We start from the raw sequence: 22,162 nt of genomic DNA, 5'->3' as shown, positions 1-22,162 counted from the left end.
ATCTGTAATTGTAAAACAAACCAGGACAAGGAAAGAAAGACAAAACGTATTGGAAAACAAATCATTACTATAACAGATTGACAACTGAAACTTCGAACTCTGTTTGATATTTCACGGGAGATGAGTATGGGCAAACGTTATAATTATACTGACTACCATTTTGTTACGTACCATCACAACAACAAAAACCGATATAACCAAAGACACACACACACACATACAGACACACACCACACACACACCACCACAACCACACAACACACACACACACACACACACCACAGTTCACATGCACCCACATCACACACACACACACACACACACTTTGCTGGTTTGTTGTGTCACAGGAAACGAATGAACATGAAAAGCGTGATAATTCCTGGCCAGAAATCAGTTACAAAGACCTGAAAGTCTTCTGAATGGAACTGGTTAATGTACACATTTGAACTGCTGTCAAATTACTATGTAATTCATCTTCTTCTTCTTCGTTCATGGGCTTAGACTCCCACGGTTCACCCATAGTTTTTAGCACGAGTGGATTTTTACGTGTATGACCGTTTTTTACCCCGCCATTCAGGCAGCATACGCCGATTTCGGGGGAGACTATGTAATACGATATTTCGGGGTTTTAAAATTGTACACATTACACCCAATAATGATGTTTTTGCTTCGGCATTGAAGCAATGTTCACTATTTACTAACAAAATAATGACGAAATAAACACAAACACCAAATCAGTGAGGCAGAGGGGACAAAAAAGCCGAGCGGGTGTGTGTGTGTTGCGTGTGTGTGTGTGAGCTAGTGCGTGCCTGTGTGTGTGTGAGTGTGTGTGTTGTGTGTGCCAGTGTCGAACCCACATAATACAACTGCACGCACTGCAGTGTTTTCAGTCACAGAATAAAACAGCTTCGTCATCCACGCGGCAAGGAAGTCGCTCAATTTTTGCGTGCAGCACGAAGTAACAGACATGCAATAATACGACGGGTTCAAGTTTAGGTCGCTCAGGACAAAAATTCTTTTGGTGTTGGCCTTTAAGCGAAGAAACACTCCATAGGTGCAGCATATAATGTAAACAAACAAAAAGCAAAGAATCCAATAACAAAAAAATAAAAATATTAAGAACCATCAAAATGCAGAAGCAATAATACTTGCATGCATTTATAATAATAATAGTACTGATAAAACAATAATAGCGATAACAATACAGGGAATTTATGTGGCATGATACCTTACAACAAAATTAAAAACCCAACTACAACACAATACTTTTTTTTGATTTATTTATCTGTTGTTTAACATAACATGGGTACAAACAGTAAGCATAATATCGTCGGTGGAAGTCGGATACCTCGTAACTCACTTTTGGTGCGAAAACGGACTTTCGCGCCTTCTAATTCATTATTTTTTTACCCATCTTTCTGTCAAAACCTTGTAACTGCACCTTTGTATGAAGTGCGTTTATCCTTGTGTGACGAAACCTCGTATCGCTCTTACCGCCTTGTAACTGCACGTCTCTTTCAGTGTGTAGTATCAGAAACCTCGTATCTGTGCATGAGTGTTCGTTATTTTAATGTGGCAAGTAATTATCCGTATAACACAACTCCTGAAGAGGTAACCTATGCACTAACGCAAACCAATCACAGATTTGCAATGAACTGATTTTTTAAAACAGTTTTTCTTGATTTTCTCAAAACTGCAAAAAATGAGATACGAGGTATCCGACTTCCACCGACGATATAAGATGAGATAACTATAATCAAAGCACCCAGTCACTGACAATATACTCAAAATGGAGAAGGACACATGCATGCGTAGACTAGATGGAAATAAAAAAGGGGGAAAAACAGACACGGGCACATCATACAAGGTAAACAAACAGAAAGCAAAGAATTCAATAAAAAAAAATTAAGAACAATCAAAATGCAGAACAGAAGTAATAATATAATAACAACAATAATAATAGCGATAACAATAACACAACAGCGAATTCACGCTAGATCTGATGAGAAGAGGACAGAGAGGGAGATCAGAGTAACATCCGTATAACATATGTCCATCTTCAGTCGACATACTCTTCCCACTTACACATCCAAATGGAAATCCATATGCTCGCGCACTCAAGCACACATTCAAGCCCACTAATGCCTGTCTTCTAAGCTTAAAAAAAATGATGTACGGTAAACGCCGCAAAGCAGTACAGTAATACAAAAAGCACCAAACAATACATGTAGTAATACTTAATAATACAATACCACAACAGAAGACAATAATAATAATCACATAAAACTGATAACAGTTCATAAAGCATCCTTACAACCCTCAACACCCCCACCCCTGTCTTATTTCGCAACTGTATGACAAACCACAAGCATCCTGCCAAGAATCCCCCCCCCCCCCCCCCCCCCCCCCACAAAAAAAAAAAAAAAAAATCTTTGCGCAAGAAGTCCATGATACATTTCAACAATATTAAAAACTCAAGAACCAGCAAAAACCACAATACAATACTTTTTCATTTTTTTCAGCTGGGAACAGACCGCACAGTGCCATCCACATACACAGTACTATCAACAAATAGCAGCAGACGAAAAGCACTGTACTAATACAGGGACGTATATCAGACCCTGTGATATACGTCCCTGATTAATAATAGTACCAATAGTCAAACATTTGCTAACCCCACAACCACGTTTACAAAACTCCGGTCCATAGAACAGGCCACACACTCATATCCATACATGTACACACAATTAGTACATCATTAAATGTGCACCTTTCCCCCGTAGCACACTGCATCACCATGAACAGCGCCGGGGGAAAAAAGATGCTTGTGTAAGGATTGTGTGTGTGTGTGCAGGGTACGACAAAGCTGAGGAACAATTTCAATTTTTTTCACTTTTTAGTTTTACAGACAGGCATTTTCAAAATTGCGGACATATTTTCTTCACACACATGTATTTATTTATTATTTAATTACAGGTATGAAAATTTAATCCAAAATGACTTTTAGAAGTAAATGTTTTAAAGAAAAGTGGTGCATTGTCTTGAAGCTCATGCAATATCAGGCATAATCATTGAAATTTGATGTATTATTACACCAGTCTCCGTTATAGTGACCAATTAAATGTCACTGTGTCTTAGATTTATGTGATTGATGTGTATTGATCCACGTTTGTAGACTGTACTTTGCCTAATGACAAGGTTATTTTGCTGGGTAGTTTTAGTGGTCGTCCTGTGCCATTTAGTGTAACTTTTCAGTATAACTTTGACTCACACTGTGCAGTTGTCTTGTTTTACTATTTTTAAAAATGTGTACTGTCGGCCTTATTTTCAATTGAAATAAAGTGACTGTGTATTCTTGTAAAGCAGTGTCTAGGTGTTGTTCTGTCTGTATGCCACTTTCATGAGACTCGCTGGGAAGGTACAGGCCGACAAAAAAAAGAAATACACAGGCCGACAAAAAAGAAATACACTTGTTTATTGACGTATGACGAGCTGTGGTCATGCACAGGCCAGTGTACTTCCAACATTTTTGGTGGCAAAAAAACAACAACCCCAAAGGGTATGCCACAATAAATAAATCTTTTTTCACTAACAACATTTTTTTGCTTGCTACACGATGTTTGTACACCTGCGGTTCAGTGGATTCAAAACCAAAACGATTACGTCTGTTTGGTTAGAAGGGAGAGGGTCTAATATTAGTGTCAAGAGCCTTACTACGTTTGAAAATGTTAAAATACTAATTTCTTGCAACGTGTGTGGATTCCAAGCGTACCAGTTGGGAGGATACTTAATTTTTAGAGTATGCAAAGGTGGCAAACGTTCCAGGAGTAGTGGGATAGCGAGAAATTATATTATGGATGTATGTATGGATGTTTTATGCTGCAACAATAAAAGATGCCTCTTATTACAGCAGTCAATGTTTCCATAGTAACGGTAGCTTTCACCAAGACATGTACTGATTTTTTTGCGCCAAGTACTACCTGCACAGTCATACTTATCATAAACACTAACTTTTACCAGTAAACTACTGATTTAGACCTGAGCCTCCCCCGTCCCCTTAACTCTTACCAGTTCACTCAGTAAGGCATCGTATATAGACATTCGATGGTACTTCAGAGGCTTCTGTTTCAAAACTGGTGCACTTTAGTACAATTCTAATGTTACCAGTTTCAAGCTTGACCTTCTGAGGAACCATTGTAGCAAGAACTAAAAGTTTACATTGTAATTACATGTGCTGTGCTTTTTTTTCTGACGTCACTAACGCATTGAATTAGTTGCCGTGATATTGATGTCCATGCCTTTGTGACTAATGCTATGTTTCTTAAAAAGATGAACAACCTGGGAGGTTTTGGCGATACGGTCGCCTCAAACAATGTATTAGTGGTCAGCAGTTCACTTTTGGTGATAATCTGTCCAAAGATAAGATGAGTATAGAACTTTTTGCAAGGTGCCCTATGTGACTGATGATTCAGTGTTGACAGATAACTTGGAGGGCGCATTAATTTATTTTCTACGCCATATGCGCAATAGAACGTTCTATGTTTCACCCCCTCAGTCACCTTGAACCATTTCTAGACTAGCCTGTGTAAGTTTCGTTAATTTCGGGCACCTGCTGTGGCTCTCTTAGCCTAAAAGCTGTCCGCTATCGAAAAAAAGACCGAGGGTTGAAGGTTAGCGCGTAACGGTTTAGTTTAATTATTTACAGTAAAATTCTAAAAAATGTAAATGCAGATTGTCAAGGACACATAAGAGCAGACATATGATAAGAAAATAAGAGAAATTGTGTGATAATGAAAAAAATTCCTTCATAGTGATGTTCAGCCAACAGAGAAAAAGGCAGGAAATCGCCACCAGATTTTGCATTGTTTTAATAGAATGAAACATGTGATTTCAACTTTTCGGTTTCATGTTTTTATGTTTTGAATTCAGTATTCAATATTCTTTCAAACAGTATATATTTTGTTAGTTTTTCTTCTATTCTTGCGGTTCAAGTTTGGCTTTGAAGTATGCAAGTGATAACACGTAAAGGGAAAACCCCAAAACCCGAGAACTGTTAAGAGTTAAGTTGGTCGTCTTAGGAATCCCACAACTGTCAAAACGTCGTACCTGAACACATACTTTGGAATAAATTGAATGACTTCTTACTTGTGCATCAGGTGTCACTTTTATACATAGTCCAGAAGGTAAACCGAGGTCGAAAACAGGTCAAAATGCGGACAATATCAGGCCTGATAAGTAACATCCTTCGTTGCTAACAAAAACTTGCTTGTTGGTGCTACAGTGGATCCCGCTTACAAGAGCCACATCCGTCCAATAAACGACTCCTATAAGCGGAGGGCAAGCAAAAAAGCTCAGCAACGTAATTTCTCTTTTAGAGATTAATAAAGTTTATTGTTTTGTATTGTATTGTAAGCGGGAGGAAATGAGCATGCCAAAGAAGAAAAGTCCCAGCCCCTTTGGCTCTTATAAGCGGGATCCGGGAGGGCTCTTGAAAGCTGGGGCTCTTATAAGCGAGATTCACTGTATTTGGAGGGTCACTACGGTTTGTACTGGTCTAAACGGTCTGCAGGAGTATTTGTGGAGAGGGAGTCCTTGCACTCAGTTTGTCTTCAAATAGTTGTAAACCCAGTACTTAATGTCTTTCCAGGATCGGTGCCTGAGTGCCACTGGCTCTGCCTCCAAAGCGGACTCAGCATCTTCTTTCTTTGGGATACGATTCATGGTGATGCAGTGGGCAAGCTGCCTGTGGACAGCATTTTTTTCTTCTTTTGTCCAGTCCCTTCTTTTTTGGACTGTGCGCCTTGTTTTCTTTGTGTACCGTCGTTCAATCTGCAAGGTTTTTTTCTGACTGCCCTGTGGAGAAACTCGTTTGTTGCAAGTCTGAGAATCTTCTTGTGATTTCTGTTTGCTGCCCTCAATTGATTTCTCTTCTTCCGAATCTGAACTGTCAACATCAATGTCTTCGTCTTCATTGCTAGGCAAATCCTTCAGATTCACAGATATCCCTTTGTTCACTCTGAACAGGAAACTTGCGACTTTCGATTTTTCAATGACTTCAAGCGGTTGGCGATATATGCCCCTGTGCACCCGAATGTCATGGCCTAAAAATGTGGCCAACTGATCCTGATTGAATTTCGAAATTGCCATTGCTTGGCTGAGCGTTGCCAGCTGTTTGCGCAAATGTGTGGCAGTGAAAAGACATGTATCTGAGACCTTGGCTTTGACAGCATAGTCTTTGATAGCCTTTGTCCCCCGATACGGTTTTTCTCCTGATTCTGAGACAAAAAGGTATTGACTGACTAACCCCAGCAGTCCTCGAATAGCAAGCAGTCGCTTGATGCTCTCTACCATCAGTGGCGTCAACAGAATTGGCACCGGCCTGTTAAACTTGCCCCTGATCTCCACACGATGCAACACTTTCACCAGCTTTTTTTCTGAGGCTGTCAGGTTCTGGAGTACAAGAGGATCAGGAGTCGACATTTTTGAATTCCTAACCTTCTCAAAGTCTTTAACTTTCATCCGTTGAACTTCACCCCCACGCTTGCGGTTGAACACCGTGACACTGACCAGAACTGCTTTGGCCAAAACTGGATAATCTTCAGATTTGAGATCTTTCTCCACCAGGAGATTCACCTTTTCCACGTCGTCCAATGAGGGTAGCAGTTTCGGTTTGTTCATTCTTGCCCGCTGGACAGACTGGTTTGCAGATGCTGATACACGATCAAACCAATCACTTTCAAAAAGAGATTCAAATCTCTGGCTTTTGTCCAAAGACTCCTTGTCGTTGTTTTTTATTGCCTCAGCTCTGGCAATCTGATTGCATTTCCTCAAACTGTGCCCCACTTTCAACACTAATGACCCTTTCTTGCACATGTTGGAAGAACCACTGTATTGGCCAAGACTGCGAACGGCTGCTATCAAAACATCGAAATGTTCAGGATCCAAAGCCTGCGACAGTCTGGAAATGTTCATGTGTGTGTTCTGTCTCAAAACCTGAACAAGCCTGGCGAGTTCTCGAAGACGTGAACTGACTTGAGCTGAAGTATGTTCTTCAGTGTCTCTTCTCATGAAAACTCTTTCACCATACTTCAATATGAGAGAATCCCCCTTGACGATCCTGGCAATGTCGTCATCTCTCATTCTTGCAATCACTGCCTTGAAGAAGCCTTCACTCACGTTTTCAGGCAATGGCAGCAGCATCCGTCCTACAAAGGAACACTGTCCCCTCTTCATTTTTTTCCCATCAACTTTCTGTGCACAGCGTGTTTCATGTCTGGACAAAAAGTGTTTTTGATACAATGCTTTGCAGTGTGGACAAGCCAAATAGTCAGACTGGGCTCTGTTGCTCTTTTGTTGTTGGTACTTTAGAATTAAATTTGCTTCCTGAGAACCCTTCTGTTTATTGGATAGCACTCGCACGTTGTGATTAAAGTCTCCTTGATCCTGCAGTTGAATGAATGCCTGTCTGCGTTTGGGGTCACCTTTTTTCAGTGCTAGGATTTGGGCAACCTGTACCTCATCTTTGTGTACCCTCTGCAAGTGTGTAGACATTTTGGTATTGAACTTTTCACAATACATACAACAATGCTTTTTGGACCCTTTACCAACCTCCTTCCCCACATTTGCTTTTTGTAAGGCTGGATACTCTGTACTCTCATCAGAATCTGTGTTACAGCTGTCGGAAACAGCTGATGCTGATGGTGAACATCTACTGCTGGAAGTAGAACACCTGGAAAAAAATTCAAATTATAATAATAACAAGAAGGGCAAGGCCCACACGTCTCACATGCTTTTACAATAATGAATAAAGCTAAGGGGCTGGTAAATATCTTCTAAATCCTGATTTCATTTCATTTTGAAATCCAACAGAGCAAGGAAAGCGGCCATATTGACAGGAAGTGAGGTCATAGTGACATAATATGTCTCTGTATTAGGCTTATGGTTCATGAATCTGCTGTTCACACTGAAATAATTTTATTTATTATTCTAAACCATTATTTTTTATTTGGTCTTTTTAATACTATCACATTCATCAAAGAAATTCCATACACAAAAGTTTACTGATAAAAATGTGTGAGCAACATGTCAATTTGACCGTTTTCCTTATATCAAATTTTCACCGTTTTCAAGTGCACTACAATAACATGGGAGAAAATTGAGAAAATGTGATAAATGACTGTTTTTGAGACAACATTTAACGCCCCTGTGACCTTGACCTTGATGCAAGGTCAAGTGACAATGTATGTTTCTTCAGGCCTTGTCAGCATACACCATCATGCCAGATTTGGTGTTTCTAGGTTTAGTAGTGTCCGAGAAAAGTCCAACATTTTAAAGTTTTCTACGCCCGCCCGCCCGGACGGACGACACGGGCGAGTACATAGACTCACTTTTGCTTCGCATGTGAGTCAATAATAATAATAATAATTAGGATATTTATAATGCGTCTATCTCATATACATAGACTGCTAGCGCAGCCTACAATAACTCACCTTTCATCCGCATGCGCACGCTTCAGCACGTACCAGAAACAACAACACAGTCAATCGACAGACAAGCCGACAACCGACATGACTGTACAAGATATTTACATGACTGTACAGTATTTACAAGAGGTGTTCGGGGTAATATTTCTGACTCATGCTCCTCACCTATTTCTGGAAGAACAGCTGGCGTGTTGAATACTGTTGGAATTCTGAAAAAAATAAATCAATCAAAAAGCATATTACAAATCATGTTACATGTATCAGGTTCATGCTGTGAGTGTGGTGTGCTGCTAGATAAGACTACGTTGTCTGATTTTCATGTCAAATTGATTTTCAATGCATGGATCAGTCTACTCGCGCGCCCTGTCACTGACTTATATAAATTGAAACTGATCCATCAAAAACTATTGCCATGAGTTGAATGGTACATCGATTTTCGGCATCAATGCGCCACCACACTAGCAGTGCACTATATCGGATGCCGCGCGAACTAAAAAGTACCAAAACATGAGTCTGGACAGTAATCCTACTCAGAATGTTAACGTGAGGGGTGGCCCCAAATCAAGTGTGCCAGACAAATGAACGTGCGGTGTTCTTCAAGATATATAAATGACTAACGAAATCATGGCCCATAGAAATGTAATCTGAGGGGGCCAATGAGTCAATGACCCATAGCGTTTTGGTGCCAATTGTCGATTGATGCTTTGCGGCACAGACAAGATGTTGTTGGCGAACCAGAATGGCCACTGTAAAGCAAAACAAAACGTTTTTTTCTAAGAATCGCAGAAAAAACTGCACATATTATTATTATTAAGGACATTTATATGCCTAATGTAAAAGAAGAAAAAAACCTAGGCATTTACATTTACAAATTAAAAGCACACATACCTTCTCATTGTCTGAAACCTTGGTTCCCTCGTCATCAGACAGAAGGTGGAATGGATTGGTATTATTATCACCCTCCTCATCAGAAGAATCGTCTTGGATGACGAGTCGTCTCTTCACACCACGCTTTGGACTGGATTGGCTCGCTGTTTGCGGTTTGGAATTCTAAAAAAAATAAATCAATCAAAAAGCATATTACAAATCATGTTACATGTATCAGGTTCATGCTGTGAGTGTGGTGTGCTGCTAGATAAGACTACGTTGTCTGATTTTCATGTCAAATTGATTTTCAATGCATGGATCAGTCTACTCGCGCGCCCTATGCCACTGACGTATATAAATTCAAACTGACCCATCAAAAACTATTGCCATGAGTTGAATGGTACATCGATTTTCGGCATCAAGACACAACTCTTCCAGTACCCCCCCCCCCCCCCCCCTCCCCAAAACCCTGACTGGAGCACTTTTGGCCCTACTATTGGCCCTCCCAGGGACCCCGGTGGTGCCCGATGTGATGCTTGGCTCAGCACCCCTCCCCCACCCATCCCTCCCGGGGGTGTCCTTAGTGATGTCTGGCTCGGCACCCCCTCTCCCACCCCCCCCCCACCCATCCCTCCCGGGGGTGTCCGTAGAGTGATGTCTGGCTCGGCACCCCCTCTCCCCCCCCCCCAACAACCCCTCCCGGGGGTGAGGTAATGATGTCTGGCTTGCCACCCCACCCCCCCCGGGGATGTCCGTAGTGATGTGTGGCTCGGCACCACTCCCCCCGCTTTTTCCTAATGTGTTTGTTGTTATGGTTGGTTTTTGGTTGATTGTTGGAGTGAAAGCCTTGCGTGAGCATGTGTATAAATGTGTACGAGTGCGCCTTGAGTCGCCTTGCGGTGAGATATGAGCGCGATATAAATCTCCTTATTATTATATTATTATTATCAATGCGCCACCACACTAGCAATGCACTAAATTGGATGCCGCCCGAACTAAAAAGTACCGAAACCGAAAATCCTACTCAGAATGTTAACGTGAGGGGTGGCCCGAAATCAAGTGTGCCAGACAAATGAACGTGGCGGTGTTCTTCAAGTTATAAAAATGACCAATGAAATCATGGCCCATTGAAATTTAATCTGACGGGGCTAATGAGTCAATGACCCATAGCGTTTTGGTGCCAATTGTCGATTGATGCTTTGCGGCACAGACAAAATGTTGGTGGCGAACCAGAATGGCCACTGTAAAGCAAAACAAAACGTTTTTTCTAAGAACCGCAAAAAATAAGCTGCACATATTATTATTAATTCTTAGGACATTTATATGCCATATCTAAAAGAAAAAAAAAAACCTAGGCATTTACAAATTAAAAGCACACATACCTTCTCATTGTCTGAAACCTTGGTTCCCTCGTCATCAGACAGAAGGTGGAATGGATCGGTATCATTATCACCCTCCTCATCAGAAGAATCGTCTTGGATGATGAGTCGTCTCTTCACACCACGCTTTGGACTGGATTGGCTCGACCCAGACTGGCTTGCAGCAGGCTGGCTCGGAGCAGACCGACTGTGATTTTGGCTCAACGGAGGATGACTCTGACTTCCCTCACTGAAACGTGTAACCGAGTCATAAGTACTTGGGACGGCACAAAGAGCGACAAACAAGTTGTTGGCATCACAAGTTCGAAAGGCTTCCCCAATTAAAGGTGTTTTGAGGTCTTGTGATCATACACTAGCATGTCACATTGGGTGTTGATAGACTTTTAATAGTGTCTGAGAAAGATCCAACGTTAAAAGTTTTTACAGACAGACGGACAACTAGGGTCAGTACATAGACTCTCTTTTGCTTTGCAGGCAAGTTAAAAATATCATGTACCCAGCAGCGAGTTGCAAGACGGACTTAGGACTGTCTTAATTTTAGGATCGTTTTTTTCCCTCGGTCCTACCGGTAGGATTTAATCTGTTCGTACCTGTGCTTGCTGCTGGCATTGTTCAAAGTGCCTAAAAGCCACTGTGGTCGACTTATAATAACGTTTTCTTTACTGTTAACCAAGAAAAGCGTGTCCATTTTTATAGTCCTAAAATTAGGACAGTCCTAAGTCCGTCGTGCAACTCGCTGCAGGACCTTAGCAAAGATAGTGTTTGGGGTAATATTTCTGACTCGTGCTCCTCACCTATTTCTGGAAGAAGAACAGCTGGCGTGTTGAATACTGTTGGAATTCTGAAAACGCTTTGGACTGGATTGGCTCACTGTTTGCGGTTTGGAATTCTGAAAAAAATAAATCAATCAAAAAGCATATTACAAATCATGTTACATGGATCCATCAAAAACTATTGCAATGAGTTGAATGATACATCGATTTTTGGCATCAAGATACAACTCTTCCAGTAGAAGCCCCCTCCCCCCTCCCCCCACCTCACCCACCTTTTGACTGGAGCACTCAACTCATGGCAATAGTTTTTGATGGAGCAGTTTGAATTTATATACGTCAGTGACACAGGGCCTGCGAGTCATGCATTGAAAATCAATTTGACATGAAAATCAGACAACGTAGTCTTATCTAGCAGCACACCACACTCGCAGCATGAACCTGATACAAAACGTTTTTTCTAAGAACCGCAGAAAAAAGCTGCACATATTATTATTATTACTTAGGACATTTCTATGCCATATCTAAAAGAAAGAAAAAAACCTAGGCATTTACATTTACAAATTAAAAGCACACATACCTTCTCATTGTCTGAAACCTTGGTTCCCTCGTCATCAGACAGAAGGTGGAATGGATCTGTATCATTATCACCCTCCTCATCAGAAGAATCGTCTTGGATGATGAGTCGTCTCTTCACACCACGCTTTGGACTGGATTGACTCGACCCAGACTGGCTTGCAGCAGGCTGGCTCGGAGCAGACCGACTGTGATTTTGGCTCAACGGAGGATGACTCTGACTTCCCTCACTGAAACGTGTAACCGAGTCATAAGTACTTGGGACGGCACAAAGAGCGACAAACAAGTTGTTGGCATCACAAGTTCGAAAGGCTTCCCCAATTAAAGGTGTTTTGAGGTCTTGTGATCATACACTAGCATGTCACATTGGGTGTTGATAGACTTTTAATAGTGTCTGAGAAAGATCCAACGTTAAACGTTTTTACAGACAGACGGACAACTAGGGTCAGTACATAGACTCTCTTTTGCTTTGCAGGCAAGTTAAAAATATCATGTCCCCAGCAGCGAGTTGCACGACGGACTTAGGACTGTCTTAATTTTAGGATCGGTTTTTTCTCTCGGTCCTACCGGTAGGATTTAATCTGTTCGTACCTGTGCTTGCTGCTGGCATTGTTCAAAGTGCCTAAAAGCCACTGTGGTCGACTTATAATAACGTTTTCTTTACTGTTAACCAAGAAAAGCGTGTCCATTTTTATAGTCCTAAAATTAGGACAGTCCTAAGTCCGTCGTGCAACTCGCTGCAGGACCTTAGCAAAGATAGTGTTTGGGGTAATATTTCTGACTCGTGCTCCTCACCTATTTCTGGAAGAAGAACAGCTGGCGTGTTGAATACTGTTGGAATTCTGAAAACGCTTTGGACTGGATTGGCTCACTGTTTGCGGTTTGGAATTCTGAAAAAAATAAATCAATCAAAAAGCATATTACAAATCATGTTACATGGATCCATCAAAAACTATTGCAATGAGTTGAATGATACATCGATTTTTGGCATCAAGATACAACTCTTCCAGTAGAAGCCCCCTCCCCCCTCCCCCCACCTCACCCACCTTTTGACTGGAGCACTCAACTCATGGCAATAGTTTTTGATGGAGCAGTTTGAATTTATATACGTCAGTGACACAGGGCCTGCGAGTCATGCATTGAAAATCAATTTGACATGAAAATCAGACAACGTAGTCTTATCTAGCAGCACACCACACTCGCAGCATGAACCTGATACAAAACGTTTTTTCTAAGAACCGCAGAAAAAAGCTGCACATATTATTATTATTACTTAGGACATTTCTATGCCATATCTAAAAGAAAGAAAAAAACCTAGGCATTTACATTTACAAATTAAAAGCACACATACCTTCTCATTGTCTGAAACCTTGGTTCCCTCGTCATCAGACAGAAGGTGGAATGGATCTGTATCATTATCACCCTCCTCATCAGAAGAATCGTCTTGGATGATGAGTCGTCTCTTCACACCACGCTTTGGACTGGATTGACTCGACCCAGACTGGCTTGCAGCAGGCTGGCTCGGAGCAGACCGACTGTGATTTTGGCTCAACGGAGGATGACTCTGACTTCCCTCACTGAAACGTGTAACCGAGTCATAAGTACTTGGGACGGCACAAAGAGCGACAAACAAGTTGTTGGCATCACAAGTTCGAAAGGCTTCCCCAATTAAAGGTGTTTTGAGGTCTTGTGATCATACACTAGCATGTCACATTGGGTGTTGATAGACTTTTAATAGTGTCTGAGAAAGATCCAACGTTAAACGTTTTTACAGACAGACGGACAACTAGGGTCAGTACATAGACTCTCTTTTGCTTTGCAGGCAAGTTAAAAATATCATGTCCCCAGCAGCGAGTTGCACGACGGACTTAGGACTGTCTTAATTTTAGGATCGGTTTTTTCTCTCGGTCCTACCGGTAGGATTTAATCTGTTCGTACCTGTGCTTGCTGCTGGCATTGTTCAAAGTGCCTAAAAGCCACTGTGGTCGACTTATAATAACGTTTTCTTTACTGTTAACCAAGAAAAGTGTGTCCATTTTTATAGTCCTAAAATTAGGACAGTCCTAAGTCCGTCGTGCAACTCGCTGCAGGACCTTAGCAAAGATAGTGTTTGGGGTAATATTTCTGACTCGTGCTCCTCACCTATTTCTGGAAGAAGAACAGCTGGCGTGTTGAATACTGTTGGAATTCTGAAAACGCTTTGGACTGGATTGGCTCACTGTTTGCGGTTTGGAATTCTGAAAAAAATAAATCAATCAAAAAGCATATTACAAATCATGTTACATGGATCCATCAAAAACTATTGCAATGAGTTGAATGGTACATCGATTTTTGGCATCAAGATACAACTCTTCCAGTACAAGCCCCCTCCCCCCTCCCCCCACCTCACCCACCTTTTGACTGGAGCACTCAACTCATGGCAATAGTTTTTGATGGAGCAGTTTGAATTTATATACGTCAGTGACACAGGGCCTGCGAGTCATGCATTGAAAATCAATTTGACATGAAAATCAGACAACGTAGTCTTATCTAGCAGCACACCACACTCGCAGCATGAACCTGATACAAAACGTTTTTTCTAAGAACCGCAGAAAAAAGCTGCACATATTATTATTATTACTTAGGACATTTCTATGCCATATCTAAAAGAAAGAAAAAAACCTAGGCATTTACATTTACAAATTAAAAGCACACATACCTTCTCATTGTCTGAAACCTTGGTTCCCTCGTCATCAGACAGAAGGTGGAATGGATCTGTATCATTATCACCCTCCTCATCAGAAGAATCGTCTTGGATGATGAGTCGTCTCTTCACACCACGCTTTGGACTGGATTGGCTCGACCCAGACTGGCTTGCAGCAGGCTGGCTCGGAGCAGACCGACTGTGATTTTGGCTCAACGGAGGATGACTCTGACTTCCCTCACTGAAACGTGTAACCGAGTCATAAGTACTTGGGACGGCACAAAGAGCGACAAACAAGTTGTTGGCATCACAAGTTCGAAAGGCTTCCCCAATTAAAGGTGTTTTGAGGTCTTGTGATCATACACTAGCATGTCACAATGGGTGTTGATAGACTTTTAATAGTGTCTGAGAAAGATCCAACGTTAAAAGTTTTTACAGACAGACGGACAACTAGGGTCAGTACATAGACTCTCTTTTGCTTTGCAGGCAAGTTAAAAATATCATGTCCCCAGCAGCGAGTTGCACGACGGACTTAGGACTGTCTTAATTTTAGGATCGGTTTTTTCTCTCGGTCCTACCGGTAGGATTTAATCTGTTCGTACCTGTGCTTGCTGCTGGCATTGTTCAAAGTGCCTAAAAGCCACTGTGGTCGACTTATAATAACGTTTTCTTTACTGTTAACCAAGAAAAGCGTGTCCATTTTTATAGTCCTAAAATTAGGACAGTCCTAAGTCCGTCGTGCAACTCGCTGCAGGACCTTAGCAAAGATAGTGTTTGGGGTAATATTTCTGACTCGTGCTCCTCACCTATTTCTGGAAGAAGAACAGCTGGCGTGTTGAATACTGTTGGAATTCTGAAAACGCTTTGGACTGGATTGGCTCACTGTTTGCGGTTTGGAATTCTGAAAAAAATAAATCAATCAAAAAGCATATTACAAATCATGTTACATGGATCCATCAAAAACTATTGCAATGAGTTGAATGGTACATCGATTTTTGGCATCAAGATACAACTCTTCCAGTAGAAGCCCCCTTCCCCCTCCCCCCACCTCACCCACCTTTTGACTGGAGCACTCAACTCATGGCAATAGTTTTTGATGGAGCAGTTTGAATTTATATACGTCAGTGACACAGGGCCTGCGAGTAGACTGATCCATGCATTGAAAATCAATTTGACATGAAAATCAGACAACGTAGTCTTATCTAGCAGCACACCACACTCGCAGCATGAACCTGATACAAAACGTTTTTTCTAAGAACCGCAGAAAAAAGCTGCACATATTATTATTATTACTTAGGACATTTCTATGCCATATCTAAAAGAAAGAAAAAAAACCTAGGCATTTACATTTACAAATTAAAAGCACAAATACCTTCTCATTGTCTGAAACCTTGGTTCCCTCGTCATCAGACAGAAGGTGGAATGGATCTGTATCATTATCACCCTCCTCATCAGAAGAATCGTCTTGGGTGATGAGTCGTCTCTTCACACCACGCTTTGGACTGGATTGACTCGACCCAGACTGGTTTGCAGCAGGCTGGCTCGCAGCAGACCGACTCTGATTTTGGCTCATCGGAGGATGACTCTGGCTTTCCTCACTGAAACATGTAACCGAGTCATTAGTACTTGTGACGGCACAAAGAGCGACAAACAAGTTGTTGTCTGAGAAAGATCCAACGTTAAAAGTTTTTACAGACAGACGGACAACTAGGATCAGTACATAGACTCTCTTTTGCTTTGCATGCAAGTTAAAAATATCATGTCCCCAGCAGAGAGTTGCACGACGGACTTAGGACTGTCTTAATTTTAGGATCAATTTTTTTTTCTTTTTTTTCTGTCCCACGTTTTTATCTCTCGGTCCTACCGGTATCAAAGATAGTGTTCGGGGTAATATTTCTGACTCGTGCTCCTCACCTATTTCTGGAAGAACAGCTGGCGTGTTGAATACTGTTGGAATTCTGAAAAAAATAAATCAATCAAAAAGCATATTACAAATCATGTTACATGTATCAGGTTCATGCTGTGAGTGTGGTGTGCTGCTAGATAAGACTACGTTGTCTGATTTTCCTGTCAAATTGATTTTCAATGCATGGATCAGTCTACTCGCGTGCCCTATGCCACTGACGTATATAAATTGAAACTGATCCATCAAAAACTATTGCCATGAGTTGAATGGTACATCGATTTTCGGCATCAATGCGCCACCACACTAGCAGTGCACTATATCGGATGCCGCGCGAACTAAAAAGTACCAAAACATGAGTCAGGACAGTAATCCTACTCAGAATGTTAACGTGAGGGGTGGCCCCAAATCAAGTGTGCCAGACAAATGAACGTGGCGGTGTTCTTCAAGTTATATAAATGATCAATGAAATCATGGCCCATTGAAATTTAATCTGAGGGGGCCAATGAGTCAATGACTCATAGCGTTTTGGTGCCAATTGTCGATTGATGCTTTGCGGCACAGACACGATGTTGGAATGGCCACTGTAAAGCAAAACAAAACTTTTTTTTCTAAGAACCGCAGAAAAAACTGCACAGATTATTATTAATATTATAGGCCTATTCTATAGCGCGCGCTGCTCTCTCTCTGCGCTCTGGCAGCTTGCTAACCTACCGCTCGCTGGGCTCAAAGCGACACGGCTACACAGAAACACACACCCAAAAAACCCAACATTTTTGTAAATTATCAATTTAAAAATCAATTTAAAATCGATGTGAAATTGATGACAATGTTGTACACGTTATGTTGATTAATTCGATATATTTCAACCGTTTCAAATAATATGTTAGATATGTTTATTACTATGGGTCATTCTCAGGACAATGTCCCTTTTTTTAGTTTCTTTTGTTGCGACTGAGCATCGTTTAAAAACATGGATGGAAAAAAATCATTTGTTGCAACAATAATTAGTTGCAGGGTCTGTTTCTTGAATTACAATTTATTGCGCTCAAAAAGAGTGGTGCAATCACATTTTGTAAACTGAAAAGTGACAGTCGAAACACATTCATGAGATATAGTGGAAACCACAATTGTGACATGCAATTTTCGGTGCATTTTGTTAGATATATCCATTTTAGACAGTTGAAGAAGCGCGTATGAATGTTACAGTAAAAGATGGACATGAGCTTCAACTAAGAAAGCAAGAGACAAAATGTATTGACTTGAGTATTCCAAAATATTGACTTTCAAACTCTGAATTTCCATACATGTCACGTTTTTGGGCCATAGTCCTGAGAATGACCCCTATTTCTTTATATAGTCATCTAGCCTAAATCTTTGCATCGCCTTTTAGTGAATCCACAAACCTGTCCTGCGTCAAGGGCTATTTATAAAATCGATTACTTAGGACATTTATATCCCATATCTAAAAGAAAGAAAAAAACCTAGGCATTTACATAAAATTTACAAATTAAAAGCACACATACCGTAAAAGTTGGCCTATAAGACGCACCTGAATACAAGCCGCACCCCCTGATTTTTAACAAAATTTCAGAAAAAAGAAGAAATTCCTACTTATTCTGCACTGGGTTATAAGCCGCAGGGGTCTGTTCATTAGAAAAAAGTCGCGGCTTATAGGTCGACTTTTACGGTACCTTCTCATTGTCTAAAACCTTGGTTCCCTCGTCATCAGACAGAAGGTGGAATGGATCGGTATCATTATCACCCACCTCATCAGAAGACTTGTCTTGGATGATGAGTCGTCTCTTCACACCACGCTTTGGACTGGATTGACTCGACCCAGACTGGCTTGCAGCAGGCTGGCTCGGGGCAGACCGACTCTGATTTTGGCTCAACGGACTCTGGCTTCCTTCACTGAAACGTGTAACCGAGTCATAAGCACTTGTGACGGCACAAAGAGCGACAAACAAGTTGTTGGCGTCACAAGTTCGAAAGGCTTCACCATCCACAATGGAAGGTGGATAAAGAAAATTTTGTCAAACTGTATGCAAACAGCTCTCATCTTCAGTTCCACTGTGACTGAAATGCACTGTGCCTAAACCGCAAATACTGAAATAGCGAACGACGAAACAATTTGATCGCCGGTCGGCGAGTGCTTTTAAAAGTTTTGGTCGCCCGAACAGATTTTTAGTCGCCTCGGGCGACCGGGCGAGTTCGTTTCAGCAGCCCTGAAAGTTTCATTGCATTTTTATTGTGCCCTATTGTATAAAAACATTCCTTGGCTGGTGGTTTACCGTTTTGTAGAGCTCCTACTTAGACTGAGAGGCACCCTTCAGTTCAACAAACAAGTGTCACTTTGTCCTGTTTGTGACATTTGTGTTTAATACACAATGTATATCCCTATGTCAGGTTCTTACCTTTTATCTCGGATTAATTTTTGGAACTTTAACATCTCAAATATGGAGTTCGCTGTTAAACAGTCACTCCTCCCCAATCTGCAAAAAACAAAACAAAACAACAACAAAAACCGATGTGCAGTGGACTTGAAAAACAGTGCCAACTATCAACTTTCTGTGACAATTACTCCAGGGTATACTTAGGATGTACGCCATGGAGTCGATGGACTAATCGAACTGGACTTTTATACTTTAACAATTTTCAAGTTACACATTCTCTTATTATTGGAACAGACAGTCAGTGTTTGACCATGCAGTAGATTTCAATCACTTATTCACTACTCTAACAGCGCAAATGCGCATGCAGTGTGTCATGAAAAGATTGACAACAACAAGAAACAAACAGTTTTCAAAGATTCAAACAATCATGATTGCAAAAAAACACTCCAAATACAGAAAATATATAAAAAGAAATTAGCTTACTTTTGGCGGGGAGCCGGTCGCGCCATTTTGTAGCTGGAAAGGGAGCGAACTAGATCGAAAATAGAGTTATCTCCCGTCGGTGTGTGAAAAAGTAAGCTGAATTTGCGTTACACTCCGCTCACACACGGGTACGCAAAATTAATAAACTGGGTCACAAGCTAAAACTTGTTCTCTGAGTCGTTTGGAACCTGGTTGTTACGAATCAAGAATAAAACAACTGGGTTTCAAAATTTGGAACCCACTTGTTTTTTTGCCCGAGTTGGTACTGTGTGAAACATATACATAAACCTGGTTGGTGGGTTTTGTATGCTCACACACACACACACACACACACACACACACACACACACACACACACACACACACACACACAGTTAAAACTAACGCATCATATCAACTCCATGTATAATTTTCAAAAGAAGGCAAACGGATAAAATGACTAGGGTAATGGGTTAGGTACCTGCCATGTGGGCACTTTTTCCACTGCTGTCCTCAGTCCTATACTTTTCATCAAGACTTGTCACCATGCCGAGTAGATCTAAATTCGGAAGTCTTCATGTGGCTGAGGCATATATCTGACATAGCGTCGATCTTGTTGTAGGTTAACCTCCTTTCTGAAACAAATGGCAAAATGCGATTAGTTATGATGACTACAACCTACACAAATATAAACAGTGTTTTGAAACAAAATAGTCAGGTTATACAAGCCACTTTACCTATGCAGCATGGTAACCCTACAATATGCGAAACATGTCGACTGCAGCAGCCTGGTTCTTAAAATAATTCTGATGGTCAACACAGCCAGAAATGCCAACAAAGACAAGAAAGCTGTTGCAAGGTAAGCTTACCAAACGTTACATAGCGAATCATATGATAGTGCGTAAACAGCAAACAGTAGATCTACAATCAAAGAGAGGATCGAGTCTGGAATGAAACGCGATACAGATCTAGCATTCAAAAACTGTCTTTCACGTTCAAGGAAGTTGTTGCAAAGTACTTAAGACTTACTAAATTGTACAGACAAAACCATGACAGTGCATGTTTTGAATCTGAGGAAAAAATCGTGATCATTTTGACTTTGAGAACAGATTCATTCCGTTTCCTTATATCTGCATGTTCAAGTAAATGGTGGACAGTTTTTTTCGGGCAGAGTAAACTTAACTTGAGACTCTACTGCAAGTCTTGAAATTCACATAAATCGAACCACGAGCAAAGACATCCAAACAATACAGGCACTTTAGATCAACTCATTTCACTAGAGGTGACTGCCTAGCACTGTGTTTGACATCCGTGTCTGCTGAAATAAAAAGAAATTAAAACAAAACGGATTAACAGTAGGTGACACGTTATCAGAGTGGAAGACACTAGATCTGTCTCTGAACTTACCAGGATACGGCTGCAAGATCGACACTGACTGCCGCGCTTTCGACAGCTCTTCCTCGCGTGGACATTGGAAACACGCTGTGCAGATCTATCAAATTGTAGGAAATCTCCCTTTGGTATCTTCTTTATTTACTTTTCTGGAGCTTAGAAACCGAACAACATGAAATCGTCTTCCCCGGCGAATCGGCGAGGTGAGAACTGGACCACAATCCTTCGCGCGACCCCTGACCTGATCTTGACACCTGACCTGCCGTCCACATACCAAACACAACCGGCACGGTTGGCCTAGTGGTAAGGCGTCCGCCCCGTGATCGGGAGGTCGTGGGTTCGAACCCCGGCCGGGTCATACCTAAGACTTTAAAATTGGCAATCTAGTGGCTGCTCCGCCTGGCGTCTGGCATTATGGGGTGAGTGCTAGGACTGGTTGGTCCGGTGTCAGAATAATGTGACTGGGTGAGACATGAAGCCTGTGCTGCGACTTCTGTCTTGTGTGTGGCGCACGTTAAATGTCAAAGCAGCACCGCCCTGATATGGCCCTTCGTGGTCGGCTGGGCGTTAAGCAAACAAACAAACAAACAAACATACCAAACACGACACAAACCAGTCGACTGCTTGTACCCCTTCAAAACCCCCCACCACCCGTTTTCTTTGGATACACGCTTTAACTACACACATGCCGACACAATGTTGATCATTGCTTCAATAATTTGAAGATGGTGCTTGAAAATTAACCACGTGAAATGAGTATTTCGGTGTTTAGCCAAAAATGTTAAAGTTTCTACCACAGACATACACACATACATACGCACGCACGCACGCACAGACAGACAAAAGTTAGCATCGCATAGGCTACACTTACGTGAGCCAATGAATGTAAGCAATGATTGATGCCCCTTTGTAATCAAGTTTTATACTCTAATATCTTTGTGTAATATATTTCTGCATCACCACCACATGTTTCCATACATTTTGTGACAACTGTTGCATGCACTTACACACAAGCTGAGATGCAAAAAAAGAGCGTTCAAGTAGGTTGGATTAAGGTTATCTGACCAACCCTATTTATTTTCTGCGACCCTTAAACTTTTTCCATTTCTAATTCTAACAACAAAGCAGAAGAAAAAAGTTTGAAAAATGTAATAAAGCTATTGGCTCATTTTTCACACCATACTTTTCTTCTTCGTTCTTGGGCTTAGAAACCCACGTTCACTCATGGTTTTAGCACAAGTGGATTTGTTT

The 22,162-nt window shown here is 41.3% G+C and overlaps 2 protein-coding genes and 1 long non-coding RNA gene across 3 annotated transcripts in view; 1 reads left to right on the top strand and 2 right to left on the bottom strand.

The window, feature by feature from the left end:
- The window catches only part of LOC138961621 (uncharacterized), a 177,068-nt gene that overhangs the window by 118,912 nt on the left and 35,994 nt on the right, over positions 1 to 22,162 (top strand). The gene's annotated exons all lie outside the window — the stretch shown is intronic.
- The window catches only part of LOC138961620 (uncharacterized), a 62,674-nt gene that overhangs the window by 39,031 nt on the left and 1,481 nt on the right, over positions 1 to 22,162 (bottom strand). The window lies entirely within an intron of this gene.
- On the bottom strand, positions 2,894 to 21,189 carry LOC138961615 (uncharacterized protein DDB_G0283697-like). The gene is made up of 15 exons (XM_070333287.1): positions 19,079 to 21,189; positions 18,431 to 18,575; positions 16,673 to 16,716; positions 16,131 to 16,356; positions 15,565 to 15,659; positions 14,774 to 14,999; positions 14,218 to 14,312; positions 13,427 to 13,652; positions 12,871 to 12,965; positions 12,080 to 12,305; positions 11,524 to 11,618; positions 10,733 to 10,958; positions 9,372 to 9,533; positions 8,649 to 8,692; positions 2,894 to 7,729 (listed from the first exon to the last, which is right to left on the bottom strand). Exons 1-15 carry the CDS (start codon positions 19,111 to 19,113, stop codon positions 5,599 to 5,601), a joined length of 4,071 nt encoding a protein of 1,356 aa, XP_070189388.1. The 5' UTR covers positions 19,114 to 21,189; the 3' UTR covers positions 2,894 to 5,598.

The sequence above is a fragment of the Littorina saxatilis genome, linkage group LG3, assembly GCF_037325665.1.
Source record: "Littorina saxatilis isolate snail1 linkage group LG3, US_GU_Lsax_2.0, whole genome shotgun sequence".
NCBI classification, from domain to species: Eukaryota; Metazoa; Mollusca; class Gastropoda; order Littorinimorpha; family Littorinidae; genus Littorina; species Littorina saxatilis.
This window is presented reverse-complemented; position numbering and strand designations above follow the sequence as displayed.

What these genes read in the sequence shown, in the direction of transcription:
- LOC138961615 (XM_070333287.1), bottom strand. Translation starts at nt 19,113, where the DNA reads ATGTTAAAGTTCCAAAAATTAATCCGAGATAAAAG. An exon ending in AAATTAATCCGAGATAAAAG is followed by an intron (nt 18,576 to 19,078) that starts GTAAGAACCTGA and finishes TACACGTTTCAG; the next exon opens with TGAAGGAAGCCAGAGTCCGT. An exon ending in TGTTCTTCTTCCAGAAATAG is followed by an intron (nt 10,959 to 11,523) that starts GTGAGGAGCACG and finishes TACACGTTTCAG; the next exon opens with TGAGGGAAGTCAGAGTCATC.